This window comes from Pan paniscus, chromosome 5, assembly GCF_029289425.2.
Source record: "Pan paniscus chromosome 5, NHGRI_mPanPan1-v2.0_pri, whole genome shotgun sequence".
NCBI lineage: Eukaryota > Metazoa > Chordata > Mammalia > Primates > Hominidae > Pan > Pan paniscus.
The window spans coordinates 72,641,437-72,667,662 of NC_073254.2; the positions used below are offsets into that span (position 1 = coordinate 72,641,437).

The 26,226-nt window shown below is 46.7% G+C and overlaps 1 protein-coding gene across 2 annotated transcripts in view; it reads right to left on the reverse strand.

Moving 5' to 3' along the window:
- Positions 1-449: 449 nt before the first annotated feature.
- The window catches only part of LOC117980604 (putative inactive beta-glucuronidase-like protein SMA3), a 40,956-nt gene continuing 15,179 nt past the window's right edge, over positions 450-26,226 (reverse strand). The window contains exons 4-7 of one of the 2 annotated variants that reach the window (XR_008625633.2): positions 10,424-10,611; positions 6,769-6,853; positions 4,745-4,919; positions 450-584 (exon numbers count right to left, since the gene is read on the reverse strand). Coding sequence is in view for 1 of the 2 variants with exons in the window: in XM_055113698.2 (XP_054969673.1) it covers positions 4,819-4,919; positions 6,769-6,853; positions 10,424-10,611 (374 nt within the window). In the remaining variant the exon portion in view is untranslated. Of the gene's footprint in view, positions 4,920-6,768; positions 6,854-10,423; positions 10,612-26,226 lie in introns of both variants that reach the window. The other variant, XM_055113698.2, reaches the window with a different exon arrangement.

The window sequence follows — 26,226 nt, forward strand, 5'->3', positions numbered from 1 at the left end:
CGCGTTGAAACTCACCTGTATTCGATGAGCCTGCTTTTCGCAAATGAGTAACATAAAACAGACTGAAATACCTTAAGCTTCTCAGCCTTTTACCCTCCTCTGGAATAATGAGTGTATCCCAAAAGTAAATCCATAATGAGGTCCAGTTTGTCCTTCATCCTTGGCTATGAAATAGACAAGAAAAAGGCAAGCTAGCCATTTCCATCTCACTATAGCAGACTCTCATGTTTGCTTTTTGACCGTATGTGGGAAGCGGGGGCCTGACTGCTTTCCTACTTCCTAAGCACAACTTACTTTTCCTAGGAAATTCTCAACACAACCTACATGGATTAAACCAGCTTCCCCACTTTGTTTCCAATATTCTTACAGCCAAAATGTCCAGAATGGGCAAGGCAACCTGAAAAAATGAGGACGGGTACATTATCCCATGCGCTAAACTGCCACTTACACTGGTTAGTCATGAAATCCGCAAAATTCCAGATGAGCTCTCCAACCACGTATTTTCTGCGTTTTTGATCCAGACCCAGATGGTACTGCTCTAGCATACTTTTCTGGTACTCTTCACTGAACATCAGAGGTGGATCCTGGGATTCAAGGCAAAGAGAATTAAGAGTAAGAACTGGCAGAATTGTAAATGTTAGATAAAAATAAAGATCCACTTGATGGTGACCAAAATATCAGTCCTCACTGGGGGCTGCAGTGACTGCAGGACTCACTGATGCTAGGGTAAAGACAGCCAGGGAATGATGTAACCCAGAATTAAAAAGGAGGTTTAAAAAAAAAACATCAATTAGTAACTGCTTTATTTATAAATATAATCTGATACTTAATTTTTCTTCCTTTTCCATCTCTATCTGCTGATACAGTCTTAAGGCTGAACTACACTAGAAGGAAAAATATGTCTTTAGGTCAGGTGCGCTGGCTCATGTCTGTCATCCAAGCACTTTGGGAGACCGAGGTGGGAGGACTGCTTGAGCCTAGGAGTTCAAGACTAGCCTACAAAAAGTACAAAAGTTAGCCAAGCATGGAGGCACACACCTGTGGTCCCAGCTACTTGGGAGGCTCAGGTGGGAGGACTGCTTCAGTCCCGGAGGTCAAAGCTGTGGTGAGCTGTGTTTGCACCACTACACTCCAGCCTGGGTGACAGAACAAGACCCTATCTCATGAATGAATGAATGAATGAATGAATGAATGTAAAATGAAATTAAACTAAATCAGGCTGGGCATGGTAGCTCAGGTCTGTAATCCCAGCACTTTGGGAGGTCGAGGCAGGAGGATCACTTGAGCTCAGGAGTTCAAGATAAGCCTAGGCAACACAGTGAAACTCAGTCTCTATAAAAAGGCTAAATATTTGCTAGGTGTAGTGGCGCATGCCTGTGGCTCCAGCTACTTGGGGGGCCGAGGAGGAAGGATCACTTAAGCCCAGGAGGCTGAGCAGAGCTGTGATTATGCCACTGCACTCCAGCCTGGGCAACAGAGTGAGGCTGTCTCAAAAAAAAATTTTTTTTAATTAAACCAAATAAATTCAGTTATCCTAGTCATACATCAAGACCTCAATAGCCACATGTAGCTAGTGGCTACCATTTCAGACAGTGCAGACATGGGGCATTTCCATCATTGCAAAGGTTCTTTTTTGAAACAAGGTCTCACTCTGTCACCCAGGTGGGAGTACAGTGGTGCAATTATGGCGGACTGCAGCCTTGACCTACTGGGCTCAAACAGTCCTCCTACCTCAGCCTCCCAAGTAGCTGGGACTAGAGGCAAGCACGACCATACCCAACTATTTTTTTTTTTTTTTTTGAGATGGAGTCTTGCTTTGTCGCCCAGGCTGGAGTGCAGTGGCACAATCTCGCCTCACTGCAACCTCCACCTCCCCAGTTCAAGCGATTCTCCTGCTTTAGCCTCCTGAGTAGCTGGGATTACAGGTGCATGCCACCACACCCAGCTAATTTCTGTGTTTTCTTAGTAGAGATGGGGTTTCACCATGTTGGTCAGGCTGGACTTGAACTCTTGGCCTCGTGATCCACCCACCTCAGCCTCCCAAAGTGCTGGGATTACAGGCGTCAGCCACTGCACCCAGCCAAAACCCATCTTAAATATTTTGTAGAGAAGGGGTCCATGTTGTGCAGACTGGTCTCAAACTCCTGGGCTCAAGAGATCCTCTGACCTCGGTCTCCAACAGGGCTAGCATTCCAGGTGTGAGCCACCACACCCAGCACTGCAGAGGTTCTATCAATGCTCACCTAGACCCTCTCGAGTTTCTTAAGAATTCAGAACTGGGGCTGGGCATGGTGGCTCATGCCTGTAATTCCAGCACTTTGGGAGGCCAAGGCAGGTGGATCGCTTGAGGTCAAAAGTTCAAGACCAGCCTGAACAACATGGTGAAACCTCATCTCTACTAAAAAAAAAAAAAAAAATTAGGTGAGCATGGTGGTGCATGCCTGTAATCCAAGCTACTTGGGAGGCTGATGCAGGAGAATTGCTTGAACCTGGGAGGCGGAGGTAGCAGTGAGTCAAGATTGCACCACTACACTCCAGCCTGGGCGACAAGTGAAACTCCTCCTCAAAGGAGAAAGAATTCAAAGCTGATTACCTTTTCAAAGAGAATGAACAAGGGTGCATATCCACAAACCACCTCCCCCTACTTGACTAGTTTGCAGAAGTGTCATTCTGTAAGCACGATAAATTTAAGGGTGCAAACAGAACAGTGCAGTCCACTGTGGGTGGCTGTTCCCTGTGTGTCAACGGGAGTCCCAGGAGCTGTGCAAAAGAGTGTGAGCTGGCTGAGGAGGGGACAAGGGGCTGGATGGGGTTCAGGAATCCACATGAAAAAAAACCCACAAGACAAAGCAACATATCTTTGGTGAGAAGGACAAAAAATGAGATGGATAAACAAATGAGGACAGGCCAGGCATGGTGGCTCAGGCCTGTAATCCCAGGATTTTGGGACGCCGAAGCAGGCAAATCACTTGACGTCAGGAGCTCGAGACCAGCCTGGCCAACATGGCAAAACCCCACCTCTACAAAAATACAAAAATTAGCTGGGCATGGTGGCGGGTGCCTGTAATCCCAGCTGCTTGGGAGGTTGAGGCAGGACAATCACTTGAGCCTAGGACGTTGAGGTTGCAGTGAGCTGAGATCACACCATTGCACTTCAGCCTGGGTGACAGAGTGAGACTCCATCTCAAAAAAAAAAAAAAAAAAAAAAGACAAAGTGAGTGATTAAACATGGCTCTAAGATCTCACCCATGCCCTCAAGAGGTATTATTTAGCATGTGCTGTGTCAGCTATTGCAGAGTACCTGGGAAACAACAATAAATAGGACTCCTGTCTCCTGAGCCCACAGTCCGATCAAAGAGAGAGCCAAAGAAATAACAACGGTGCCTGGCGAGAATGTTGGGAGAGCCAGGTTCTGGCTGCAACAGGGCAGAGCACAGGGAAGGTTCCCTCCGCCTGGGGCAGGTGGGGTAAACCTCCCCACAGAGGGGACAGCTATGAGGAGACTCAGACGCCAAATAGGAATCTTTTCAGCCACATGTCGTGACTCATGCCTGTATTCCCAGTACTTTGGGAGTCCAAGACAGGAGGTGAAGACCAGCCTCATAGCGAGACTGCATCTCTACAAAATATTTTAAAACTAGGCTGCACATGGTGGTGCATGCCTGTAGTCCCAGCTACTCAGGAGGCTGAGGCAGGGGAATTGCTTCAGCCCAGGAGTTCGAGGCTGCAGTGAGCTATGATGACACCACCACACTCCAGCCTGGGCAACAGAACAAGACCCTGTCAGGAAAAAAATAAAAAATACAAAAAGGCTAGCACAGTGGATCACACCTGTTCATCCCAGCACTTTGGGAGGCCAAGGCAAAAAGATCAATTGAGTCCAGGAGTTTGAGACCAGCCTGGGCAACATAGCAAGACCCTATCTCTAAAAACATAAAAAGAAAAGGATCTTTTAGTTGGTGATTATGGTGCCAACATGGGCATTCCAGGCAGAAAGAATAGCTCAAGCAAGAGCAGGAGAGCAAATGAGGGCAGTGGAAACAGATCAGTGGCCAGGAGTGAGAAGAGAAGAGGATGAAAACCCAGGAGAGAGCAGAGGACACTGAGTGTCCTGACTAGGGGTTAGGACTTTGTCCTATGGGCCTGGGGGAGCCAATGATAGGACTCAAAAATTTTGATTTGTGGCCGGGCACAGTGGCTCACACCTGTAATCCCAGCGCTTTGTGAGCCTGAGGCAGGAGGATCACTTGATCCCAGGAATTCAAGACCAGCCCGGGGAACACAACAAGGCCCCATCTCTACAAAAGTAAAAAAAATTAGCCAGGCATGTTGGCCTGTGCCTATGGTCCCAGCTACTCAGGAGGCTGAGGTGGGAAGATCGCTTGGGCCCAGGAGGTTAAGGCTGCAGTGAGCAGTGATCGCACCACTGCACTCCAGCTTGGGTGACAGAGAGAGAGGCGGTCTCAAAAACACACAAAAATTTGGATTTGTTAGAAAGACCACTTGGGCATGGGTGACAGGAGGCTGTCTGGAAACAAGGCCAGTAAGGAGTCAACCTTTGAGGACCAAGCGAGTGGGGCAGAGGCCTGGCTGCTGGTGAGAAGGGAACGTGGACAGGGTAGCGGGAGGTGAGCCCAAAGCTGAAGCAAGGGGAGCACTGCAGTGGGTGCAGGGCAGGGTGGGGGAGGCAAGTGGCATCTCTGCCCAGAGAGAATACACAAGCAGAAAGTTCAACACCGCTTACCTGGTGAAACCCTACAAGCGTTTCCACTCCATACGCACTCTGAATAATGGGATTGTGATGTCTTACACCAATTCTCAAACTGGGTGGCCAGCTGTAGCTGAATCAACTCCAGGTGCCCGTAGTTGCGATACCAAGAGTAGTAGCTGTTCACACAGATCACATCCACATACAGAGCCTAGGACCAGAGCAGCAGAGCCGGTTCAGCAACCACAAGACCGCATGACTCAGTACTCACATGCTGTGGGGGCTCCTCTGACAGAGAAGGTAAGAAGGGGATGTAATCCCAGCACTCTGGGAGGCTGAGGCAGGAGGGTGGCTTGTGGCCAGGAGTTCGAGACCAGCCTGGGCAACACAGCAAGACCCCAGCTCTACAAAAAATAGTATCAAGAAAATTAGCACGGCACAGTGGCTCATGCCTGTAATCCCAGCACATTGGGAGGCCAAGGTGGGAGGACCACTTGAGCCCAGGAGTTTGAGACCAGCCTAGGCAACATCGTAGGACTCCATTTCTACAAAACAAAACAAAAAGCCTAGAACGGGAAGAGCTGCCTCTCAGGGCTGAGAACATCCAACTGCACCAATTTAGATCCTGAAATTACCCTGCCCCCCCAGCAAAAAACATGGTCACAAAGTGGCCCAAAGGAGGCAGGCCTGTGATTGCACACTGACGCTCACGACGTGTGCAGCTGGGAAGGGCTGTGAGAGGCAGAGCAGCTGCCAACACGCAGTCCTCAGCCAAAACCCAGGGCCCCTGCCACTGGAACTGACTCCTCTCCAGGCAGCACTCCCAGCACTGGGCATCCCCTCACCTTGCCCTGGAGAAGCGCTCCCACCCAAGGGGCCAATGCACTCATTCTCGCAGATAATCTTTTTTCGCTTTGTTTAGAAGACAGAGTCTCGCTCTGTTGCCCAGGCTAGAATGGAGTGGCACAATAGTGCAACCTCTGCCTCCCACGATCAAGCGCAGGCGTGGTGGCATGTGCCTGTTATCCCAGCTACTTGGGAGGCTGAGGCAGGAGAATTACTTGAACCTGGGAGGCAGAGGTTGCAGTGAGCTGAGACTGTGCCACTGCACTCCAGCCTGGGCAACAGAGCAAGATTCTATCTTTTTTTAAAAAAAAAAAGAATGCTAGTATCAGCCAGGCACGGTGGCTCATGCCTGTAATCCCAGCACTTTAGGAGGCTAAGGCAGGAGGATCACTTGAGCTCAAGAGTTTGAGACTGGCCTGGGCAACATAGTGAGATCCCATCTCTACAAAAACATTTAAAATTAGCCGGGCACAGTGGTGTACACCTGGAGTCCCAGCTACTTGGAAGGCTGAGGCAAGAGGGTTGCTTAGGCCCAGGAATTCAAGGCTGCAGTGAGCTGTGATCACACCACTGCACTCCAGCCAGAGCAACACAGTAAGACCTTGCCTTCACAAAAAAAAAAAAAAAAAAAAAAAAAAAAAAAAAAAAAAAACCTCAGGTTCCAACCCTGGAGTTACTAAATCAGGATCTCAGAATGCAGAGATCTGGCATTTCAAAAAAACTTCCCCTGGAGATTCTGATCAGCCAGGTTTGGGCCAGATGAACTCTAAGCTCACTTAAACCTTTGACATTTTATGAGTCTATTAAATCGAGTACAAAAAATGCTGAGTCCAAACTGAGCAAACAAATCCCATCTCCCTATGCCCAGCCTCCTTGGATTCAGAAAGCCACACTGCCTGGAGAGTAAGCAGAGAGAGAATTGTCATTAACCCAAAGACCATCTTTGAAAACAGACTGGCTGCAGCTGAGTGCAGTGGCACACGCCTGTAACCCCAGCCCTTTGGAAGGCCGAGGCAGGAGGATCACTTGAGCCCAGGAGTTCGAGACCAGCCTGGGCAACATGGCAAGACCCTGTCTCTATCTTTCTAAGTAAAACAAAATAAAAAGCTCAGACTGGCAGCACATGGTTCTTTCCAGCTGTTCCCATGAGCAGGCTTCAGGACAAGCCCAGGAAAAGAGGCAGGGAGAAATGGGGTGGGGACCCCCAGGCTCACCCCCTTGTCTGCTGCGTAGGTGGAGTTGGTCACAAAGGTCACAAGCTGGGAGGGGTCCAAGGCTTTGGTGTGAGCAATCACCATCCTGTCCACAAAAGAGAGAAGACACAGGTTCCGTCAGTCCGGGAAAGGCTCAGACACCCTCCCATCCTCTCTGTCCCATCTTCCCCTGACAGAACACAACTGGGGGCCAGGCATGATGGCTCACATCTGTAATCCCAGCACTTCAGGAGGCTGAGGCAGGCAGATCACTGAGGTCAGGAGTTCAAGAACAGCCTGGCCAACGTGGCAAAACCCCATTTCTACTAAATATACAAAAATTAGCCAGGCATAGTGGCACGCATCTGTAACTCCAGCTACTCGGGAGGCTGAGGCACAGGAATTGCTTGAACCCGGGAGGTGGAGGTTGCAGTGAGCCGAAATCACGCTACTGCACTCCAGCCTGGGCCACAGAGCAAGACCCTGCCCCCAAACAAACAAACAAACAAAAAAAAAAAAAAAAGAAAAGAAAAAAAAAAAACAAAGCACAGAGCCGCTGCTTTCTTCCCTAACTTGAGATGTGTTTTATATAAGGGCACGTTCCTCTAGTCCTAGACCGAGCTCTCTAACATCACTCTTTCTCCCCCACCCCTGAATCCAATTCCCCCAGAGGCATAGCCACCCTGCCAGGTACACAGAGCTGAGGTCACTGGACTGGACAGTGCCAAAAATGAGGTTCGCTTCCTGAAATAGCTCTTGAACACAGGAGTGAATGGGCTTTGGATTCAGGTGGAATATTTATTAATGCATCAAGCAAACAGGTAGTGCAAGGTGGGAGGTAGGCACAGGGCTGGGTGCTAGGCGCTCAGTAATGACTCAAATCTAAGTCCACAGGTCCTGGGCAGTGGGAGTGGAGATGCATGCACAGAAAAACGGTGCAAGTGCCAGGCGAGGTGGCTCACGCCTAGAACCCCAGCACTTTGGGAGGCTTACTTGAGACCAGGTGCTTGAGACCAGCATGGGCAACATAGCAAGACCTTGTTACTACAACAAATTTAAAAATTAGGGCCGGGCATGGTGGCTCAAGCCTGTGAGCACTTTGGGAGGCCAAGGCAGGTGGATCACGAGGTCAAGAGTTCGAGACCAGCCTGGCCAACATGGTGAAACCCCATCTCAACAAAAAATAAAGAAGAAAACTAGCTGGGCATGGTGGCGTGAGCCTGTAATCCCAGCTACTCGGGAGGGTGAGGCAGGAGAACTGTTTGAACCCAGGAGGTAGAGCATGCAGTGAGCCAAGATTGCAACACTGCTCTCCAGCCTGGGAGACGGAGCAAGACTCTGACTCGTGGGGAAAAAAAATATTAAAATTTAGCCTGGCAAGGCAGCGCACGTCTGTGGTCCCAGCTATTTGGGAGGCTGAGTGGGGAGGATCGCTTAAGCCCAGGAGGTTGAGATGGCAACGAGCCATGATTGCACCACTGCACTCCAGCCTGGGCAACAGAATGAGACCCTGACTCTGAAAAACAAACAATGAAAGAAATGTTGCGAATGGAAATGACAAGTGTTGGCAGGAATTGGGCACTCTATGAGACAACAGACACATCCCGGATTGGAGAGTCAGGGACAGGCTCTTAGAAGAAATGGCCTTTATGCTGAGTCAAGTTAACCAGGAGGGATGAAGGGAAGAGGCTCCCAACAGAGGGACCAGTCCGTGCTCAGAGCTCCCAGCATCTGCCCAAGGCCTCCACAGAACAGACTGTTGTGTTTTTTTGTTTTGTTTTGTTTTTTTTGAGATACAGAGTCTCATTCTATAGCCCAGGCTGGAATGCAGTGGCATTATCTCAGCTCACTGCAATCTCTGCCTCCTGGTTCACCTGAGGCCATTCTCCTGCCTCAGCCTACCTAGTAGCTGGGATTACAGACGTCCACCACCATGCCCAGCTAATTTTTGTATTTTTAGTAGAGACAGGATTCACTACCTGTTGACCAGGCTGGTCTCGAACTCCTGACCTCAGGTGATCCACCCACCTCAGCCTCCCAAACTGCTGGGATTACAGGCGTGACCCACCGCATCCGGCCTAGACTGTTGTTGAAGCTGGTTTTCTTCTTCTTTCCTCAGTTCTTTTCTTTTATATCTTCCCCCCATCATTGCTCTGCCCATCCGAAGGCTGTGGCTGGCACAGGACAGAACAGAACCTCCTAGCCTCAAGTTCCAAACCCACATTCTCCAATAGCCAGGCTCTCAGATGGGAAGCTTCAAAGCCTTGTGACAGCCTGGCTGAACCTCTCCAGCCTGGGCGCTCCCTCCATTTCCTGCTCCTCTGGCCACCTCCCAAAGCCTGTCTGGAAGCCTCAGGCACCCGCTCCTGGAAGCCTGTATGATTCACAACAAAGGGCCTGTCCACCCAGTCGTGCTGAGCACACCCCTATTCCCCCGAGCTCTGAATTGTCCTTTGCCCAGGCTCGGACAACATCTCAGAGCCTTCTGCCTGCTGCAGACTCGGCTCAGCCCAAATCACTCCATGAAATTGGGGTGTGGCATCTGCCTCAAGGAGCATTTCTACAACCTCTGCTGCCTCTACCGCAAATGAAACTGGCTCTCACCCACTGGCTCTCGGTGACGGGCACAGTGCGGAGCCCCACAGGGAGTGTGTAGAAGTCAAAGGCCCCAGTGACTTCTGTGCAGTCAGCCGCACCTATGACAGCCAAAGCGCCAGGTGTGAGCGCCCCGACAGCCTGAGCCCCATCTGGCCTGCCCTACAGCAGGAAGACCCCTCGTGCATGCACCCCAGCAGTCGCCTCTGGGCCTGCAGAGAAGCAGCAATCAGAGGCTCTGCCCTTCACTGGCTGACCCTGGGACCTGCCCTTCAAAATCAGGCCTTCTCCTTGACCAGACGAGGTGGCTCATGCCTGGAATCCCTACACTTTGGGAGGCTAAGGCAGGAGGATCACCTGAGTCCAGGAGTTCAAGACCAGCCTGGGCAACAGAGTAAGACCCCAACTCTATAAAAAGGATTTTTTTTTTGAGACAGTCTCACTCTGTCACCCAGGATAGAGTGCAGTGGCATGATCTCAATTCACCGCAGCCCCTGCCTCCTGGGTTCAAGTAATTCTCCTGCCTCTGCCTCCCGAGTAGCTGGGATTACAGACGTGCACCATCATGCCCTGTAAGTTTTCATATTTTAGTAGAGACGGGATTTCACCATGTTGGCCAGGCTGGTCTCCAACTCCTGGCCTAAAGTGATCCGCCCGCGTCAGCCTCCCGAAGTGCTGGGATTACAGGCGTGAGCCACCATGCCCGGCCTACAAAAAAAATTTTTTTAATTAGCCAGGCATGGTGGCATGTGCCTGTAGTACCAGCTACTCAGGAGGCCAAGGTAGGAGGATTGCAGCTCAAAGCTGCAGTGAGCTGTGATCAGGCCATTGCATTCTAGCCTGGGTGACAGAGTGAGATCATCACAAAACATAAATAAATAAATAAACAAATAAATAAATAAATAAATAAATAAAAATAAATAAATAGATAAAAAATCTGGGCCTCCCACCAAGGGTGGGAAACATCAGAAAGCTCAGAGGACCACACCTGCCCGTTCACCTACCCTGGGCTCCTGCTGAAGCCAGGGCTACCAGATGGGGGCAAAAGACCTCCCTTAAGCAAGTCCCAAACCACCATTACCTCCCACGAGTACAGGTAGGCGGGGTGTTCGTGCATCAGGTATGGCCACCAGAGGTTGGCACCCAGCACCTTCAGCTGGCCCTGGGTCCCAGCCTGGTTGTCCACGACTTTGTTTTCTGCATTCAAAAGACACACTTCCAACTTGAACTGGTTACTGCACTTGACGGAGATCTGGTAATTCACCAGCCCTGCAGGAGGCAAGAGAGACCAGGGCTTAGGGAGGGACATGACCTGGGTCACAGAAACGGGAATGCCCCACAATAACCACTCCCAGGCACTCTCATTTGCTTCTGTTGCTTTTTTTTTTTTTTTTTTTTTGAGATAGAATCTCGCTCTGTCGCCCAGGCTGGAGTGCAGTGGCATGATCTGGACTCACTGAAACCTCTGCCTCCCAGGTTCAAGTGATTCTCCTGCCTCAGCCTCTGGAATAGCTGGGATTACAGGCACCTGCCACCACATCCAGCTAATTTTTGTATTGTTAGTAGAGACAGGGTTTCACCACATTAGCCAGGATAGTCTTGATCTCCTGACCTCGTGATCCGCCTGCCTCAGCCTCCCAAAGTGCTGGGATTACAGGCTTGAGCCACCGTGCCCGGCCCTGAACCAATGCGCCCGGCCCGCTTTTTTTTAATTTAATTTTTTATTTTATTATTATTATTTTTTTGAGATGGAGTCTCACTCTGTCACCCAGGCTGGAGTGTAGTGCTGCGATCCTGACTCACTGCAACCTCCACCTCTGGAGTTCAGGTGATTCTCCTGCCTCAGCCTTCCGAGTACCTGGGAATACAGGAATGCACCACCATGCCCAGCGAATTTTTGTATTTTTAGTAAAGATGGAGTTTTGCCATGTTGGCCAGGCTGGTCTCGAACTCCTGAACTCAGGTGATCCACCTGCCTCAGTCTCCCAATAGATTAGATATATTATTAATGAATTGCTTCCTTTAACACCCTATTCATTGAATTTTCCAGTAAACCACAATTACTAATTACTCCTGAAATCAGAAAAGAGGTTAAAAAGATTTTATAACAGTATCCTATGAAATCTACTACTTTCAAGTAATAGTAGTTGAATTACCAAAACCCGTCACTCAAGCCAATGACTACAATTAAGATATCAGTAACATTTCCTAGATAAATAAAGTCAATTAATTATATTTGCATCTGGGAAATAGAGAAAGTACATATAAGCCATGATTTTGAAGTCAAAAGAGAGAGAATATTTGGCAAGGAGGGGTGAGTTATAGTATGTAATTATAACATATAGTAGTTTTTGTATGCTGGTAACTAATTTTAATTTCCTACATTTTTATGTAGATTTCTGCTATTCTTGTCCTATTTTCCTAATCATCTTTCTATATGGATGACTACATAAGTCTGAGAATACCAAAAGAGACAGACACAGAACCAATCGGATTCCTTTCTTCTTGAAGCTTCTGCACAGCAAAAGAAACTATCAACAGAGTGAACAGACAACCTACAGAATGGGAGAAAATTTTTGCAACAATGCATGTGACAAAGATCTAATGTCCAACACTGATAAGGAACTTAAACAAATTTACAAGAAAAAAAAAATCTCATTAGAAAGTGGGCAAAGGACATAAACACACACTTCAAAAGAAGACACACATGTGGCCAACAAGCATATGAAAAAAAGCTCAACATCACTGATCATTAGAGAAATGCAAATCAAAACCACAATGGCATACCATCTCACACCAGTCAGAATGGTTATTATGAAAAAGTCAACGCCAGGCATGGTGGCTCACGCCTGTAATCCCAGCACTTTAGGAGGCCAAGGCAGGCAGATCGCATGAGGTCAGGAGTTCCAGACCAGCCTGGACAACCTGGCGAAACCCCGTCTCTACTAAAAATACAAAAATTAGCCCAGCGTGGTGGCGGGCGCCTGTAATCCCAGCTACTCAGGATGCTGAGGCAGGAGAATCGCTTGAACCCGGGAGGCAGAGGTTGTAGTGAGCCGAGATCATGCCACTGCACTCTCCAGCTTAGGTGACAGAGCGAGACTCTGTCTCAAAAAAAAAAAAATATTTGAATTTTGTTTAAATCGCTAACACATACTGGGCATTTAATAACAAAAAAAAAAGGACATGAGATTGTGATCCTTATGAGGGTTTGAGAAGCATTTCACTAGGGTTCAACATAGAGCAGTCTGAAACATACTGTAATAATTTAATCCAATGGCTCATCTACAGCACCTAAAAAGATTACAGCAGATTCTCATCATTCAGTGTAGTTACAGTCTAGAAAGTTCCATGAACAAATAAAAACTTAGGTTTCAGCAAGCTACTGGTCACATTTTTGTAAGCTTACCAACACCTACTTTTGTTGTATGTGTGCTTATTTAATATATATTGTTGGCCAGGCACAGTGGCTAATGCCTGTAATCCCAGCACTTTGGGAAGCCAAGGCGGGCAGATCATTTGAGGTCTGGAGTTCGAGACCAGCCTGGCCAACGTGATGAAACCCCATCTCTACTAAAACTACAAAAAAAAAAAAAAAATTAGCCAGGCATGGTGGCACATGCCTGTAGGCTTAGCTACTTGGGAGGCTAAGGCAGGGGAATCGCTTGAACCCAGGAGGCAGAGGTTGCAGTGAGCCAAGACTGCACCACTGCACTCCAGCCTGAGCAACACAGTGAGACTCTATCTCAAAAAAAATAATAATAATTAATTAAATGAATGAATAAATAGATAATATACATTGTTTATTCATTAACATTGAACTCACAGCCAATGGCACTACAGCACTCACGCCTGGAGTTTATTTAATGCATGTATTTTCTCTGCAAGGCACATCACAGACTTCTTGGACTTGTGAATGCTAAGCAGCACTTCAGCACTATGCTTGGGGGTTAATTTACATGGCAAAACAACCAACAAACAGCACAAAAATAGGAAAAGCATGGCATTAAGTAGACCACAAAAAGCATACCTGACTATTGTATGAGAGCTGAAAAAGAAGGCAGAATATCATCCTGTTCAAACTCAAATTCTTTGACACTCTACGCAAACACATGACTATGAAAGTGCTGTGAGTACTGATTTGGGGGTTACAAAAAATAGTAGGTGAGTTCACAAATACAAAAGCTGAAAACAAGGAGGATCGACTGTATTTTTGTAGACAATCTAATCTCATAGAAGATTTCAATTCAGACAAAAATCATGAGAATTACTGTATTACAAAAGGGCACTACATGGGGGAAAAGAGTAAAAATCAGAATTAAAACAAAGGTTCAAAATTCTGCATCAACCATATCCAGTTACACTTTAATATGGTTGTGGCAGACTACATTATTATTCCCAACTCATCACCCCTCCCTATATCTACAACCTTTCCCCAAGACAATGCAGTTCCTCCTGCTAGAGATCAGGTATATTTATCTATACTATCAATGTTAGCCATGGACAAGGTATGTGCTTTGGCTGACTGAATGTTAGTGGACATGATAGAAGCAATGGCTTAAAATGTACTTCCAGAACTGGAGTTTCCTTGTGATTCCATCACTGTGACAAAAACACATTCTCAGGTAGTCCACTGATCCAAGGGGGAACAAACAAACAGAAAACATACCTACACTCTATCTGCAGCTTGCAGCCTCACCAAGCCAAGAACAGTCAACTCACAGATATGTTAGCAAAAATAAATGTTTTTCGTACCTTAAGTTTTATATAATTATTGACCAATAGTTAACTGACATACAATATACATTAATCTTAAAATATCATTATCCCATTAAAAATATTTACATTAAAAACTGAGACCACTTTCTTTCCTCCTTTTTTTTTTTTTTAAATTAAGAGACAGGGTGTCTCAATGTTGCCCAAGCTGGAGTTCAGTGGCTAGTGGCTATTCACAAGAACGATCATCCGATCATCGCACACTACCTCAAACTCCTGGGATCAAGCAATCCTCCTGCCTCAGCTTTCCAAGTAGCTGGGACTATAAGTGTGTACCACAGCATGTCAGCTCTCTCTCTCCTTCTTGACCTAAAGCCTAGCATAAAATTAGCTAAGTAGAATGTTTCCAAAGATGCCTGCATCAGTATCTCCCATCCCACATAATTTCTGTTTGATTTTGCCATTCACCCATAAAATGGTGGGATCTACCTCCCCTCCTTGCAAATTTGAGCTGGCCCTCTGATCCTGTCTAAGATCTGAAGCCAGATATTAAGGTACTTCATTAATTTCCATGTTTGTCCTCTATGCAACCTAGCAATCAAGCAAGAAGTCAAAACCTACTGATATAGTTTGGATGTGTCCCCACCCAAATCTCACCTTGCATTGTAATAATTCCCACGTGTCAAGGGTGGGGCCAGGTGCAGATAACTGAATCAGGGGGATGGTTCCCCCCATACTGTTCTCGTGGTAGTGAATAAGTCTCAAGAGATCTGATGGTTTTATAAATGGGAGTTCCCCTGCACATGCTCTCTCCTGCCTGCCACTATGTGAGACATGCTTTTGCACCTCCTTGCCTTCCACCATGATTGTGAGGCCTCCCCAGCCACGCAGAACTGTGAGTCAATTCAACCTCTTTCCTTTATAAATTACCCAGTCTCAGGTATGTCTTTATTTGCAGTGTGAGAACAGACTAATACAATAAGTTGATACCAGTAGAGTGGGGTGCTGCTGTAAAGATACCCGAAAATGTGGAAGCAACTTTGGAAATGGGTAACAGGGAGAGGCTGGAACAGTTTGGAAGGCTCAGAAGAGGATAGGAAAATGTGGGAAAGTTTGGAACTTCCTAGAGCCTTGTTGAACGGCTTTGACCAAAATGTTAATAGTGATATGGACAATAAGGTCCAGGCGGAGGTGGTCTCAGAGGGAGATGAGGAATTTGTGGGGAAATGGAGTAAAGTCACTCTTACTATGCAAAGACACTGCAGGCATTGTGCACCTGTATTAGAATCGGGCATAAGATAGGCACAAAAGAGTGAAAATAAGAATTTTTTTCTAGAGTTCCCTAGAGATCTGTGGAACTTTGAACTTGAGAGAGATGATTTAAGGTATCTGACAGAAGAAATTTCTAAGCAGCAAAGCATTCGAGAAGAAGCAGAGCATAAAAGTTCAGAAAATTTGTAGCCTGATGATGCAAGAGAAAAGAAAAATCTATTTTCTGAGGAGACTGGGTTGTAGAAATTTGCGTAAGTAATGAGGAGCCAAATGTTAATCACCAAGACAATGGGGCAAACATCTCCAGGGCATGTTAGAGACCCTCACAGCAGACCCTCCCATCACAGGCCAGGAGGCTTAGAAGGAAAAATGGTTTTGTGGGTCCAGAACCCCCTGCTGTGTGCAGCCTAGGAACTTGGTGCCCTGCATCCCAGCTGCTCCTGCCATAGGTAAAAGGGGCCAAGGTACACCTCAGGCCATGGCTTCAGAGGGTGCAAGTTCCAAGCCTTTCAGGTTCTAGGCGGTGTTAAGCCTGCAGATGCACCGAAGTCAAGAATTAACGTTCATGAACCTCCGCCTAGATTTCAGAAGATGTATGAAAATGCCTGGAAATCCAGGCAAAAGTTTGCTGCGGGGGAGAAGGGGGGGGCCCCTCATGGATAACCTCTGGTAGGGCAGTGTCAAAGGGAAATATGGGGTTGGAGCCCCCACACAGAGTCCCCACTGGGGTACTGCCAAGCAGAGCTGTGAGAAAAGGGCCACCATCCTCCAGACCCCAGAATGGTAGATCCACTGACAGCTTGCACTGTGTGCCTGGAAAAGCTGCAGACACTCAATGCAGCCAGAAGGGAGGCTGTACCCTGCAAAGCCACAGGGGCGGGGCTGCCCAAGACCCTGGGAACCCACTTCTTGCATCACCTAGATGTGACACATGGAGTCAAAGGAGGTCATTATGGAGCTTTAAGATTTGCCTGCTGGGTTTTGGACTTGCATGGGGCCTGTAGCTCTTTCGCTTTGGCCAATTTCTCCCATTTGAAACGAGTGTATTTACCCAATGCCTGTATCCCTGTGTATCTAGAAAATAACTCACTTGCTTTTGATTTTACAGGCTCATAGGTGGAAGGGACTTGCCTTGTCTCAGATGAGACTTTGGACTATGGAATTTTGAGTTAATGCTGAAATAAGAGTTTGGGGGACTTTGGGGAAGGCATGATTGCTTTTGAAATGTGACGACATGAGATTTGGGAGAGGCTGGGGAAGAATTATATGGTTTGGCTCTGTCCCCACCCAAATCTCATCTTGAATTGTAACAATTCCCATGTGTCAAGGGTGGGGCCAGGTGGAGATAATTGAATCATGGAGGCAGTTTCCCCCATGCTGTTCTCATGGTAGTGAATAAGTCTCATGAGATCTGATGGTTTTATAAATGGGAGTTCCCCTGCACATGCTCTCTCCTGCCCACCATGTCTGACTAAATTTTGTATTTTTACTGGAGACGGGGTTTCACTATGTTGGCCAGGCTGGACTCCAACTCCTGATCTCGTGATCCGTCCACCCCGACCTCCCAAAGTGCTAGGATTATAGGCATAAGCCACCACACCCGGCCTCTTTTTCTTCTTTTTCTTTTTTTTATCTGGAGACTCAGTTTTGCACTCGTTGCCCAGGCTGGAGTGCAATGGTGTGATCTCAGCTCACTGCAGTCTCCACCTCAGCAGGAGAGCAGGAATCTTCAGTGATCCACGGGCAGATCTGCAGCCATTGTGGGCACCTGTTCCTCCTGTGACCTTTGTGCCCGTGTCTCTCCCTCCAGTACCTATTGCATGACCCCCTACGTCCGCCTCCTGCCATTGCCAGCAAGTGCCTTGCACGGGTACCTGGCTGCGCTTATTAATCCATTATGGTCGCTCTGTCACTGGTGCCATTATGTGCTCACACGCCCACTCCCTCAGGTTTAGAAGGCACGTTGCCCGGCAACAGAAGAATCTGCTGGCTTAGACTTTGGCCGAGTTGGCAGCTGGATGAGGACGCTCAGAGCCCAGCTCTCGAGAGTTCAAGCATCTAACGGTTCCCCACTGCTCCCAGGAGCGGTTACCCGGGCACTCTGTGCCCCTCATTCCTGTTTGGGCCAAGGCCGAGGACCTGTGAGTAGGGCTCAGTTGCCTTCAGCCCATCCCCCAGTTCACTTTGCTTGTGGGATCTCCCCGTTGCTCCTGCCCCTGGACTGAGTGGCAGGCCGTCCTACAAGCACCCGGACACTCGACATCAGTGGTGTCAAGACAACTCTAAGAAGGTTTTCCGTGATCCTGCAAGACCTGTGCTCCATCCTGGTGATTCTCCCTTCAATTTCACCGCACAGGTACCACAGTAAGCCAGTGCTGTGTGCTCCGAGTTCCAGGGCATCCTCCAGCTCAGCCACTACACTGAGCACAAGGACTCTGTGGGGCCCAGGAGCAGGTAGTCACCCCTTTGGGGTTCAAAACACCCGGCTGTCCCCAGACTTGTGTCCAGGGAAGATAGTGTTGAGGGCCCTCAAGGAGAGCGGGGCAGGGATGCCTGAGCAGGACAAGGATCCCAGAGTCCAAGAAAATCCTGATGATCAGAGAACGGTCCCCGAGGTCACCGGGGATGCACGGTCTGCATTTCAGCCCCTGCGGGACAATGGAGGCCTCTCTCCCTTTGGGCCCAGGCCCGGGTCTCTGCAGACAGACCTCCATGCCCAGAGCTCAGAAATCAGATATAACCAGACATCCCAGACCTCCTGGACGAGCTTGAGCACCAAACGAAATGCCATCTCCAGCTCCTACAGCTCCACGGGAGGCTTGCCGGGGCTAAAGCAGAGGAGGGGGCCAGCCTCATCCTGCTGCCAGCTGACCCTCAGTTACTCAAAGACAGTGAGTGAGGACAGGCCTCAGGTTGTCTCTTCGGGTCACATACGGTGTCAAAAGGCGGCAGATACAGCACCGGGGCAGACACTCGCCCCAAGGGGTGGCTCCCCCAGATCCCAGGCCTCTAGGACCCGTAGACGCAAGATTCCCCTGCTGCCACGCAGGCGAGGGGAGCCTTTGATGCTGCCACCTCTCTTAGAGCTGGGGTACCGGGTCACGGCTGAAGACCTGCACCTGGAAAAAGAGGCAGCATTCCAGCGGATCAACGCTGCACTGCAGGTTGAGGACAAGGCCATCTCGGACTGCAGACCCTCACGGCCTTCCCACACTTTGTCCTCACTTGCAGCAGGGGCTTCGGGTGGGCCTCCCGTTTCTGAAGAACCCACTATGGATGCACAGCAGGACAGACCCAAGTCCCAACACTGCCTGGGCCTAGTGGCCCCCCTTGCATCTGCTGCAGAGGTCCCCTCTACAGCTCCCGTGTCTGGGAAGAAGCACAGACCACCAGGACCCCTGTTCTCCTCCTCAGATCCCCTTCCTGCCACCTCTTCCCACTCCCGGGACTCAGCCCAGGTCACCTCGATGATTCCTGCCCCCTTCCCAGCTGCAAGCACGGATGCCGGCAGGAGAAGAACAAGGTCGGCTCCTGCAGCTGCCGCAGCAGCCCCTCCCCCCTCCACATTGAACCCCATGTCGGGGTCACTACTCAATGCAGTGGATGGAGGCCCCTCCCATTTCTCGGCCTCAGCCACAGCTGCAGCAGGTGCCCAGAGGTCAGAAGTGAGATATAACCAGAGATCCCAGACCTCCCGGACCAGATCGTGCCCCAAACGAAATGCCAGCCCAAGCTCCCACAGCTCTATGGAAGGCCTCCGGGAACAAAAGCGGAGGAGGGGGCCAGCCTCATCCCACTGCCAGCTGGCCCTCAGTTCCTCAAACACAGTGAGTGAGGACGGACCTCAGGCTGTCTCTTCGAGTCACACCCAATGTGAAAACAAGGCAGATACAGCACCAGGGCAGACACTCGCCCCCAGGGGTGGCTCCCCCAGATCCCAGGCCCCTAGGCCCCGCATCAACAGTGCACTGCACGTTGAGGACAAGGCCATCTCGGACTGCAGACCCTCACGGCCTTCCCACACTTTGTCCTCACTTGCAACAGGGGCTTCTGGTGGGCCTCCCGTTTCTAAAGCACCCACTATGGATGCACAGCAGGACAGACCCAAGTCCCAAGACTGCCTGGGCCTAGTGGCCCCCCTAGCATCTGCTGCAGAGGTCCCCTCTACAGCTCCCGTGTCTGGGAAGAAGCACAGACCACCAGGACCCCTGTTCTCCTCCTCAGATCCCCTTCCTGTCACCTCTTCCCACTCCCGGGACTCAGCCCAGGTCACCTCGCTGATTCCTGCCCCCTTCACAGCTGCAAGCATGGATGCCGGCATGAGAAGAATGTTTTGTGTTCGAAATTGTTTGAGGGGTTTGGGTTTATTTTTGATGGTTTTTTTTTTGTTTTTGTTTTTGTTTTTTTGCTTACATGGGCATCCTTCAGCTTTTAATAATCTGAAAAATTCTATTTACCCATTGTCAATGTGTATAAATTAATCTGAGTCAATTTTATACAATAAAAGGTGAACTTTTATGCATGAAACAATAATTTAACAAAAAATGTACTGGAAGAAGAATGTTCATGACAAATATAGGAAACATAAATATTACCAAATATTGGCAAGCACTGAAATGTTCAGAAATATAAGTCTATTACAGTTATAGCTCTCTCAAGCAAAAAAATAGCAGAGAAAAACTTAGTTTACCTTAGGGGCTATTTATTTACTTAGAGATTTGTTAAAAGGTCAAATGGGGTCACACAGAATACTAAGAAGAGCTGTTCACCCAGGCCTCACTAAGAACTCTTCTTCATTCAGTAGCTATATAGTAATATGACAACTGCTCCTACGACCCAAAGAGGAACTACAGCAACTACTCTTTAGCATCTGTTGCTCCCAACTCTGCTTTTCAATTATATGACTCAAGCATTCTGGCTCCATTAACTATTACTTCTGTTACTCCCAATTAAATTCCCTCTAAAAAATAAAAATTTTTAAAGCTGCAATTTAAGCTCTCTGCTGCCTCATGACTTCAGTTCCATCAGAGTTATGCATTGTTTCCTCTGTACAGCTTTGCTCTGCTTCCATTGCTAATTCCCTAGTAAAGTGTTGTATATTCAAAGTTCCAAAGAAACAGAATATCCAAGACATCACCAATCATCCAAAACACAGTGTAGGAGGCCACAGTTAAGAGAAGCAAGACCATTAGCTCTTTTTATAGGCTCGAGAACAACAGGATGCTTTGGTCCTGTATCAGCAGGATGCTTTTCGGGTAGATCCTACCTGCCACCCTAGCTATGGGCACATGTCAGAGTCCCATGTAATAAAGGAGACAAAAGGAAACCACCACGAGTATAAACTAAGAAAAGTACTCCAAGGTTTCTAAGAATGGAGCTGTATAACTCACTTTGCCCCATTTGTTACTTCTCCACGGTACTTACCACCACCTATTACATATATTTTGTTTACAGTCAGTCTTCCCTCATTAGAATGAAAGTTCCGTGAGGATAGGACTATACAGTCAGCCCTCAGTATCCATGGGGGACTAGTTTCAGGATCTCCTGAGGATAACAAAGGATACTCAAGTCCCTGATATAAAATGACACAGTATTTGCACATCACCCTTGCACATCCTCCCATATACTTCATATCAACTCTAGATCACTCATAATATCCGATGTAAATGTCATGCAAATAGTTATTGTACTATATTGTGTAAGGAATAAGGAGAAGAAAAAAGTCTGTACATGTTCAGTACAGACGCAATTTCTTTTTCCAATATTTCCAATCCTCGGTTGGCTTAATAAACAGATGTAGAACCCAGGAATAAGTTCTGGTGTCCTATTGCATAGTAGGATGAGTATAGTTAACAATAACGTATCATATATTTGAAAATAGCCAGAAGAGTAGATTTTGAATTTTCTCCCTACAGAAAAATCATTATGCAAATTACCCTGATTTGATCATTACACATTGAGTACATGTATTAAAACATCACATTGTACCCCATATATATGTACAATTATTATGTGTCAATAAAAATTTAATGTCAATATGTGAAATAAAATGAAAAAATAATTTTTAAAGCTGTAATTATCTCCATCTGGTAGGAATATATATAATCTGAAATAAAAAATATATTTGTAATTGTTAGGACAAAATAGATTATAGATTATTTTAAGTTTGCAAATTATAAATTATAAAATGCTCACAGAACCTGAAAAATTATCGGTATTGTTAAATATTTAAAAAGCTGTCCTTGGAGAGAAAGAAACCTATCAGATTTACATCAACAAGTGTAATATATCAGCCTATTACCATCTGCTACAGACTGCATGTTTGTGTTCCCTCAAAATTCATATGACAGGCCGGGCGCAGTGGCTCATGCCTGTAATCCCAGCACTTTGGGAGGCCGAGGCGGGTGGATCACGAGGTCAGGAGATCGAGATCATCCTGGCTAACATGGTAAAACCCCGTCTCTACTAAAAATACAAAAAATTAGCCGGGCGCAGTGGCGGGCGCCTTAGTCCCAGCTACTGAGGAGGCTGACGTAGGAGAATGGCGTGAACCCAGGAGGCGGAGCTTGTAGAGAGCCGAGATTGTGCCACTGCACTCCAGCCTGGGTGACAGACAGAGCGAGACTCTGTCTCAAAAAAAAAAAAAAATTCATATGATAAAGCCCTAACCCCCAAGGTGAGGATATTGGGAGGCGTGGCCTTTAGGAGAGAATTGGGTTTAGATGAGGTCATGAGAATAGAGCCCCTATGGTGGCATTACTTCCTTTATAAGAAGAGACACTAGAGCTGCTTTTCTCCCTACCATGTGAGGATACTGAGAGAAGATGGCCATTTCCAATCTAGGAAGCAGGCCCTCTTTAAGAAACGTAATTTGCCAACACTTTGATCTTGCACTTCCAGTCTCCAGAACTGTGAGAAATATCTCGTTTTTTGTTTTTTGAGACAGAGTCTCATTCTGTCATCCAGGCTGGAGTACAGTGGTGCGATCATGGCTCACTGCAACCTCCGCCTCCCAGGTTCAAGCAATTCTCCCACCTCAGCCTCCCAAGTAGCTCAGACTACAGGCATGCACCACCATGCCCAGCTAATTTCTGTAGAGACAAGGTTTTGCCATGCTGCTCAGGCTAGTCTCAAACTCCTGAGCTCAAGTTATCCACCTGCCTCGGCCTCCCAAAGTGTTAGGAATACAGGCATAAGCCACCACGCCTGGTCAAAATACCTACTGTTTAAGCTACCTAATTTATGGTATTCTGTTTTAGCAGCTGAAGCAGACTAAGATACCATCCTATAAGCTACAGACCAGCACTATCCAATAGAACTTTGTATGACGAGGAAATGCTTTATATCTGTGCTATCCATTATGTTAGCCACTAGCCACATGTATCCATCAAGTATTTGAAATATGGCTAGTGCAACTAAAGAACTTAATAATTTTTTTTTTTTTTTTTGAGATGGAGTCTCGCTCTGTCCCCCAGGCTGGAGTGCAGTGGCGCCATCTCGGCTCACTGCAAACTCTGCCTCCCAGGTTCACGTCATTCTCCTGCCTCAGCCTCCTGAGTAGCTAGGACTGCAGGCGCCCGCCACCACGCCCGGCTAATTTTTTGTATTTTTAAGAGAGATGGGGTTTCACCGTCTTAGTAAGGATGGTCTCGATCTCCTGACCTCATGATCTGCCCACCTCGGCCTCCCAAAGTGCTGGGATTACAGGCGTGAGCCACCACGACCGGCCAATTTTTATTTTATCGTATTTAAATAACCACATGTGGCTAGTGGCTAATGTATTGAACACTACAGCTGTAGACAATATGAAATAAATATAAAGCAGTCTCAACTTTGGAAAAACAGAAGACTCTTACTGCCTCATAATATAGATGAAAAATGAAATACTAAGTTAAGTAAAATGTTCTTTAAAGAACAAAAACATAAGAAAACCTAATGAAAGCTATAAAAGTCCATTGGATAATAATGCTACCAGTACTAAGGAAGTACAGCCCCTAAAAGTGACTTGCAGTCACAAATATAAAAATGACTATTCAAGTGAACTCCTAAGGTAAAAATTTGTTATTCACCATGCTCCAAAATGGTCTGTAATATTCTTCAGAGATGGCACGGTAAAGTATGATACAAGGGTAATATTAACAGTATGCTGTCACGGGTGCCATTCTCTTAAAAAAGAAATCCCAAAATAAATATAAATGGAAAGCAAATAATTAAACACACTAAATACAGATTATTACAAAAATCCATAAGGAATTCTGGTGGAGAAACAATAATCAAAATCCCAAATATAAAATTTATCTATCAAAAATGAAAATGCTGACATACAGTTTCTTGCAAAAAAAAAGTTTAGAAATTTTTTAATATAAATAAATAAGAACATCTTTTTAAACAAAATCTTAGCCTGTTGAGTCCCGTTTATTTTCTACACCTCTAATTCCAAAGCTGAGAAACAAACGGATACTTCAGAAAAAAAAAAAATAACTCATGACAATTTGTCTTTTGGACACAGAATATAAAGGAAAAATAAAATTTATGTCTATCTGGCCAGACCTCAATTGAATTTTTCATCCTAGCTGGTTCCTAAATCCAAATCAGATACTTATCAATAAAACTGTTTTTCTGCACAGCTACTACTAGCTAGAAACTGCTTCTCCAAATTTATACTGACCATTTCTTCTAAAATGTGGAAATTCTAGCTCATAGTTTTTAAAAAACCATTCTTAATGTACTGATTCCAGAGTACTAATTCCAATGGCCAAGAAAATTCAAAAAGATTTGGAGTGGTCTCTGAGATTAGAATGTGTGACAATGTGAAGCATTTCACTACAATGTCCAAGATTAAAGTGTCAAAGCAGATGAGGAAATGAAGCTCCCAAAACAGACGCCCATGAGAAAGAAGCCCAGAAAAGCAAAAGGGGCCACAGCCCAGGACCTTACAATAAAGAAAAGTGGCTCTGGCCCCACGGTATCCTTCCTGAAACACTGGGAAAGAATGAAGTCCTTAGCAAAATTCTGACCAGGATCCCAAATTTAAATGTAAGCTTGTAAGGAAAACACCTATGGACTTGTGTTTAATTTGTCCATCTAAGATATAAAATTACAAGTTTGACCAAATGTGCCAGTTGTCCACTTATTGTCTCTCAGCTCCGAATTCAACCTTTCATGTCTGCTCTGCAGAAATGAACTTGGACCCTCTAAACATTTTTCCTTTGCTAGTTGGCATGATGTTAGATCGACATTGTAAGAGGAGATTTTCCTCTTCTTTCCAAGAGTCTTGTGTGCTCCTCTTGGCAGGGTTCTGTACTGCAACACAGCTTCTGCAGTGTCCAGATCCAGAACCCGTGCAGTTTGCTCCATTGTCAAGCTCCTGAAGTGCACAGCAGTCAGCAGCACCGAGTATCTTCCACCAGTACCTCCACAAGGCAGTATTATAGCAGAGTGATTCTGATGAGACAGATTTCTACCACAGCAACTTCTCTTCATTCAGTGAGCCACAGCCATGCCCCCTCAAACAGGGTCTGGATCTTAATCCCAGAGGCCCTGGATGTTGTATCTCAACCCCAGGGGTTGACGCTCCTTTTATCTGTTATTCTTATATTCCTTAGAGTTCTCTTTACTTTTTACTAGCCAATCCTCATTGCTCCAAAACCGTTATAGCTGGCAATTCTTCGTATTAATCTTTCCTTGTTCAAATTACATGTGATTTCTCTATTCTAATCAAACCCTGACTGATAGATCAAATTTCAGGCAATTAATCAAACTGAGAAAATTATAGGGCATTATGCCTAATTTGTTATTTTATATATTAGCAAACACATAAGATCTGATAATCAGAAAGTTCAGAGCGCTAAACCAAAGTCTCTGAAGAAACAATGGAAGGAATCAGTAACGGTCTTTGCTTTGACTTATTATTTTCTATTGGTTAGAATCTAACACAGCCATGTGAGGGTCCCTGGTATTATAACACACACAACACTGACAGCAATGCCCATGAGTCTTATCTGGTGTTGACACAAAGGAACAACGCCCCGTGGACTTGGAAAGGACCACAGCGCAAGCATCAGGGTGTCCTTGTATGACTGAATGACGTTCTTCCAAGGCTTCTGCGACCTCTTTCTGCACTCTGTCCCCATGCTGCTGCAGCCTCGCTGTCTTGCTGGCTGTCTCACTGCATTAGAGAAATACATCTTTGACATATGCTCTGTATGTGTTTCTATGAAAGTCATGTTTTTAACTTTTTAAAAATGATACTTGGACAGAAATTTGGCAAATATATATCAAGGTTCTCAAGTGAATATCTTCTCTGCAACAGGAATGTCGCTTCTAGAAATTTTCCCTCTGAATAGAATTAGATAGAAGTTGAGGCCAGGCGTGGTGGCTCATGCCTGTAATCCCAGCACTTTGGGAGGCCAAGGTGGGCGGATCATGAGGTCAGGAGATCGAGACTATCCTGGCTAACATGGTGAAAACCCGTCTCTACTAAAAACACAAAAAAATTAGCCAGGTGTGGTGGCGGGCGCCTGTAATCCCAGCTACTCAGGAGGCTGAGGCAGGAGAATGGTGTGAACCTGGGAGGCGGAGCTTGCAGTGAGCCGAGATCATGCCACTGCACTCCAGCCTGGGCGACAGAGCAAGGCTCTGTCTCAAAAAAAAAAAAAAAAAAAAGAAGTGAAGAGACATCAGCAAGGAAGTTCAGGTGGCTTTGTCTTACAATGATAGTTTAAAAAAAAATGCCATTGGTTCTCAACCTAGGGTGATTTTGTCCTCCAGGGAACATTTGGCAATGTCTAGTGACAGTGTTGATTACCACAGCTAAGGGGAAGGGATGTTTCTGGCATCCAGTAGGCAGAGACCAGAATGTGAAGCCACATCCTGCAGTGTCCAGGGCAGTGTCTC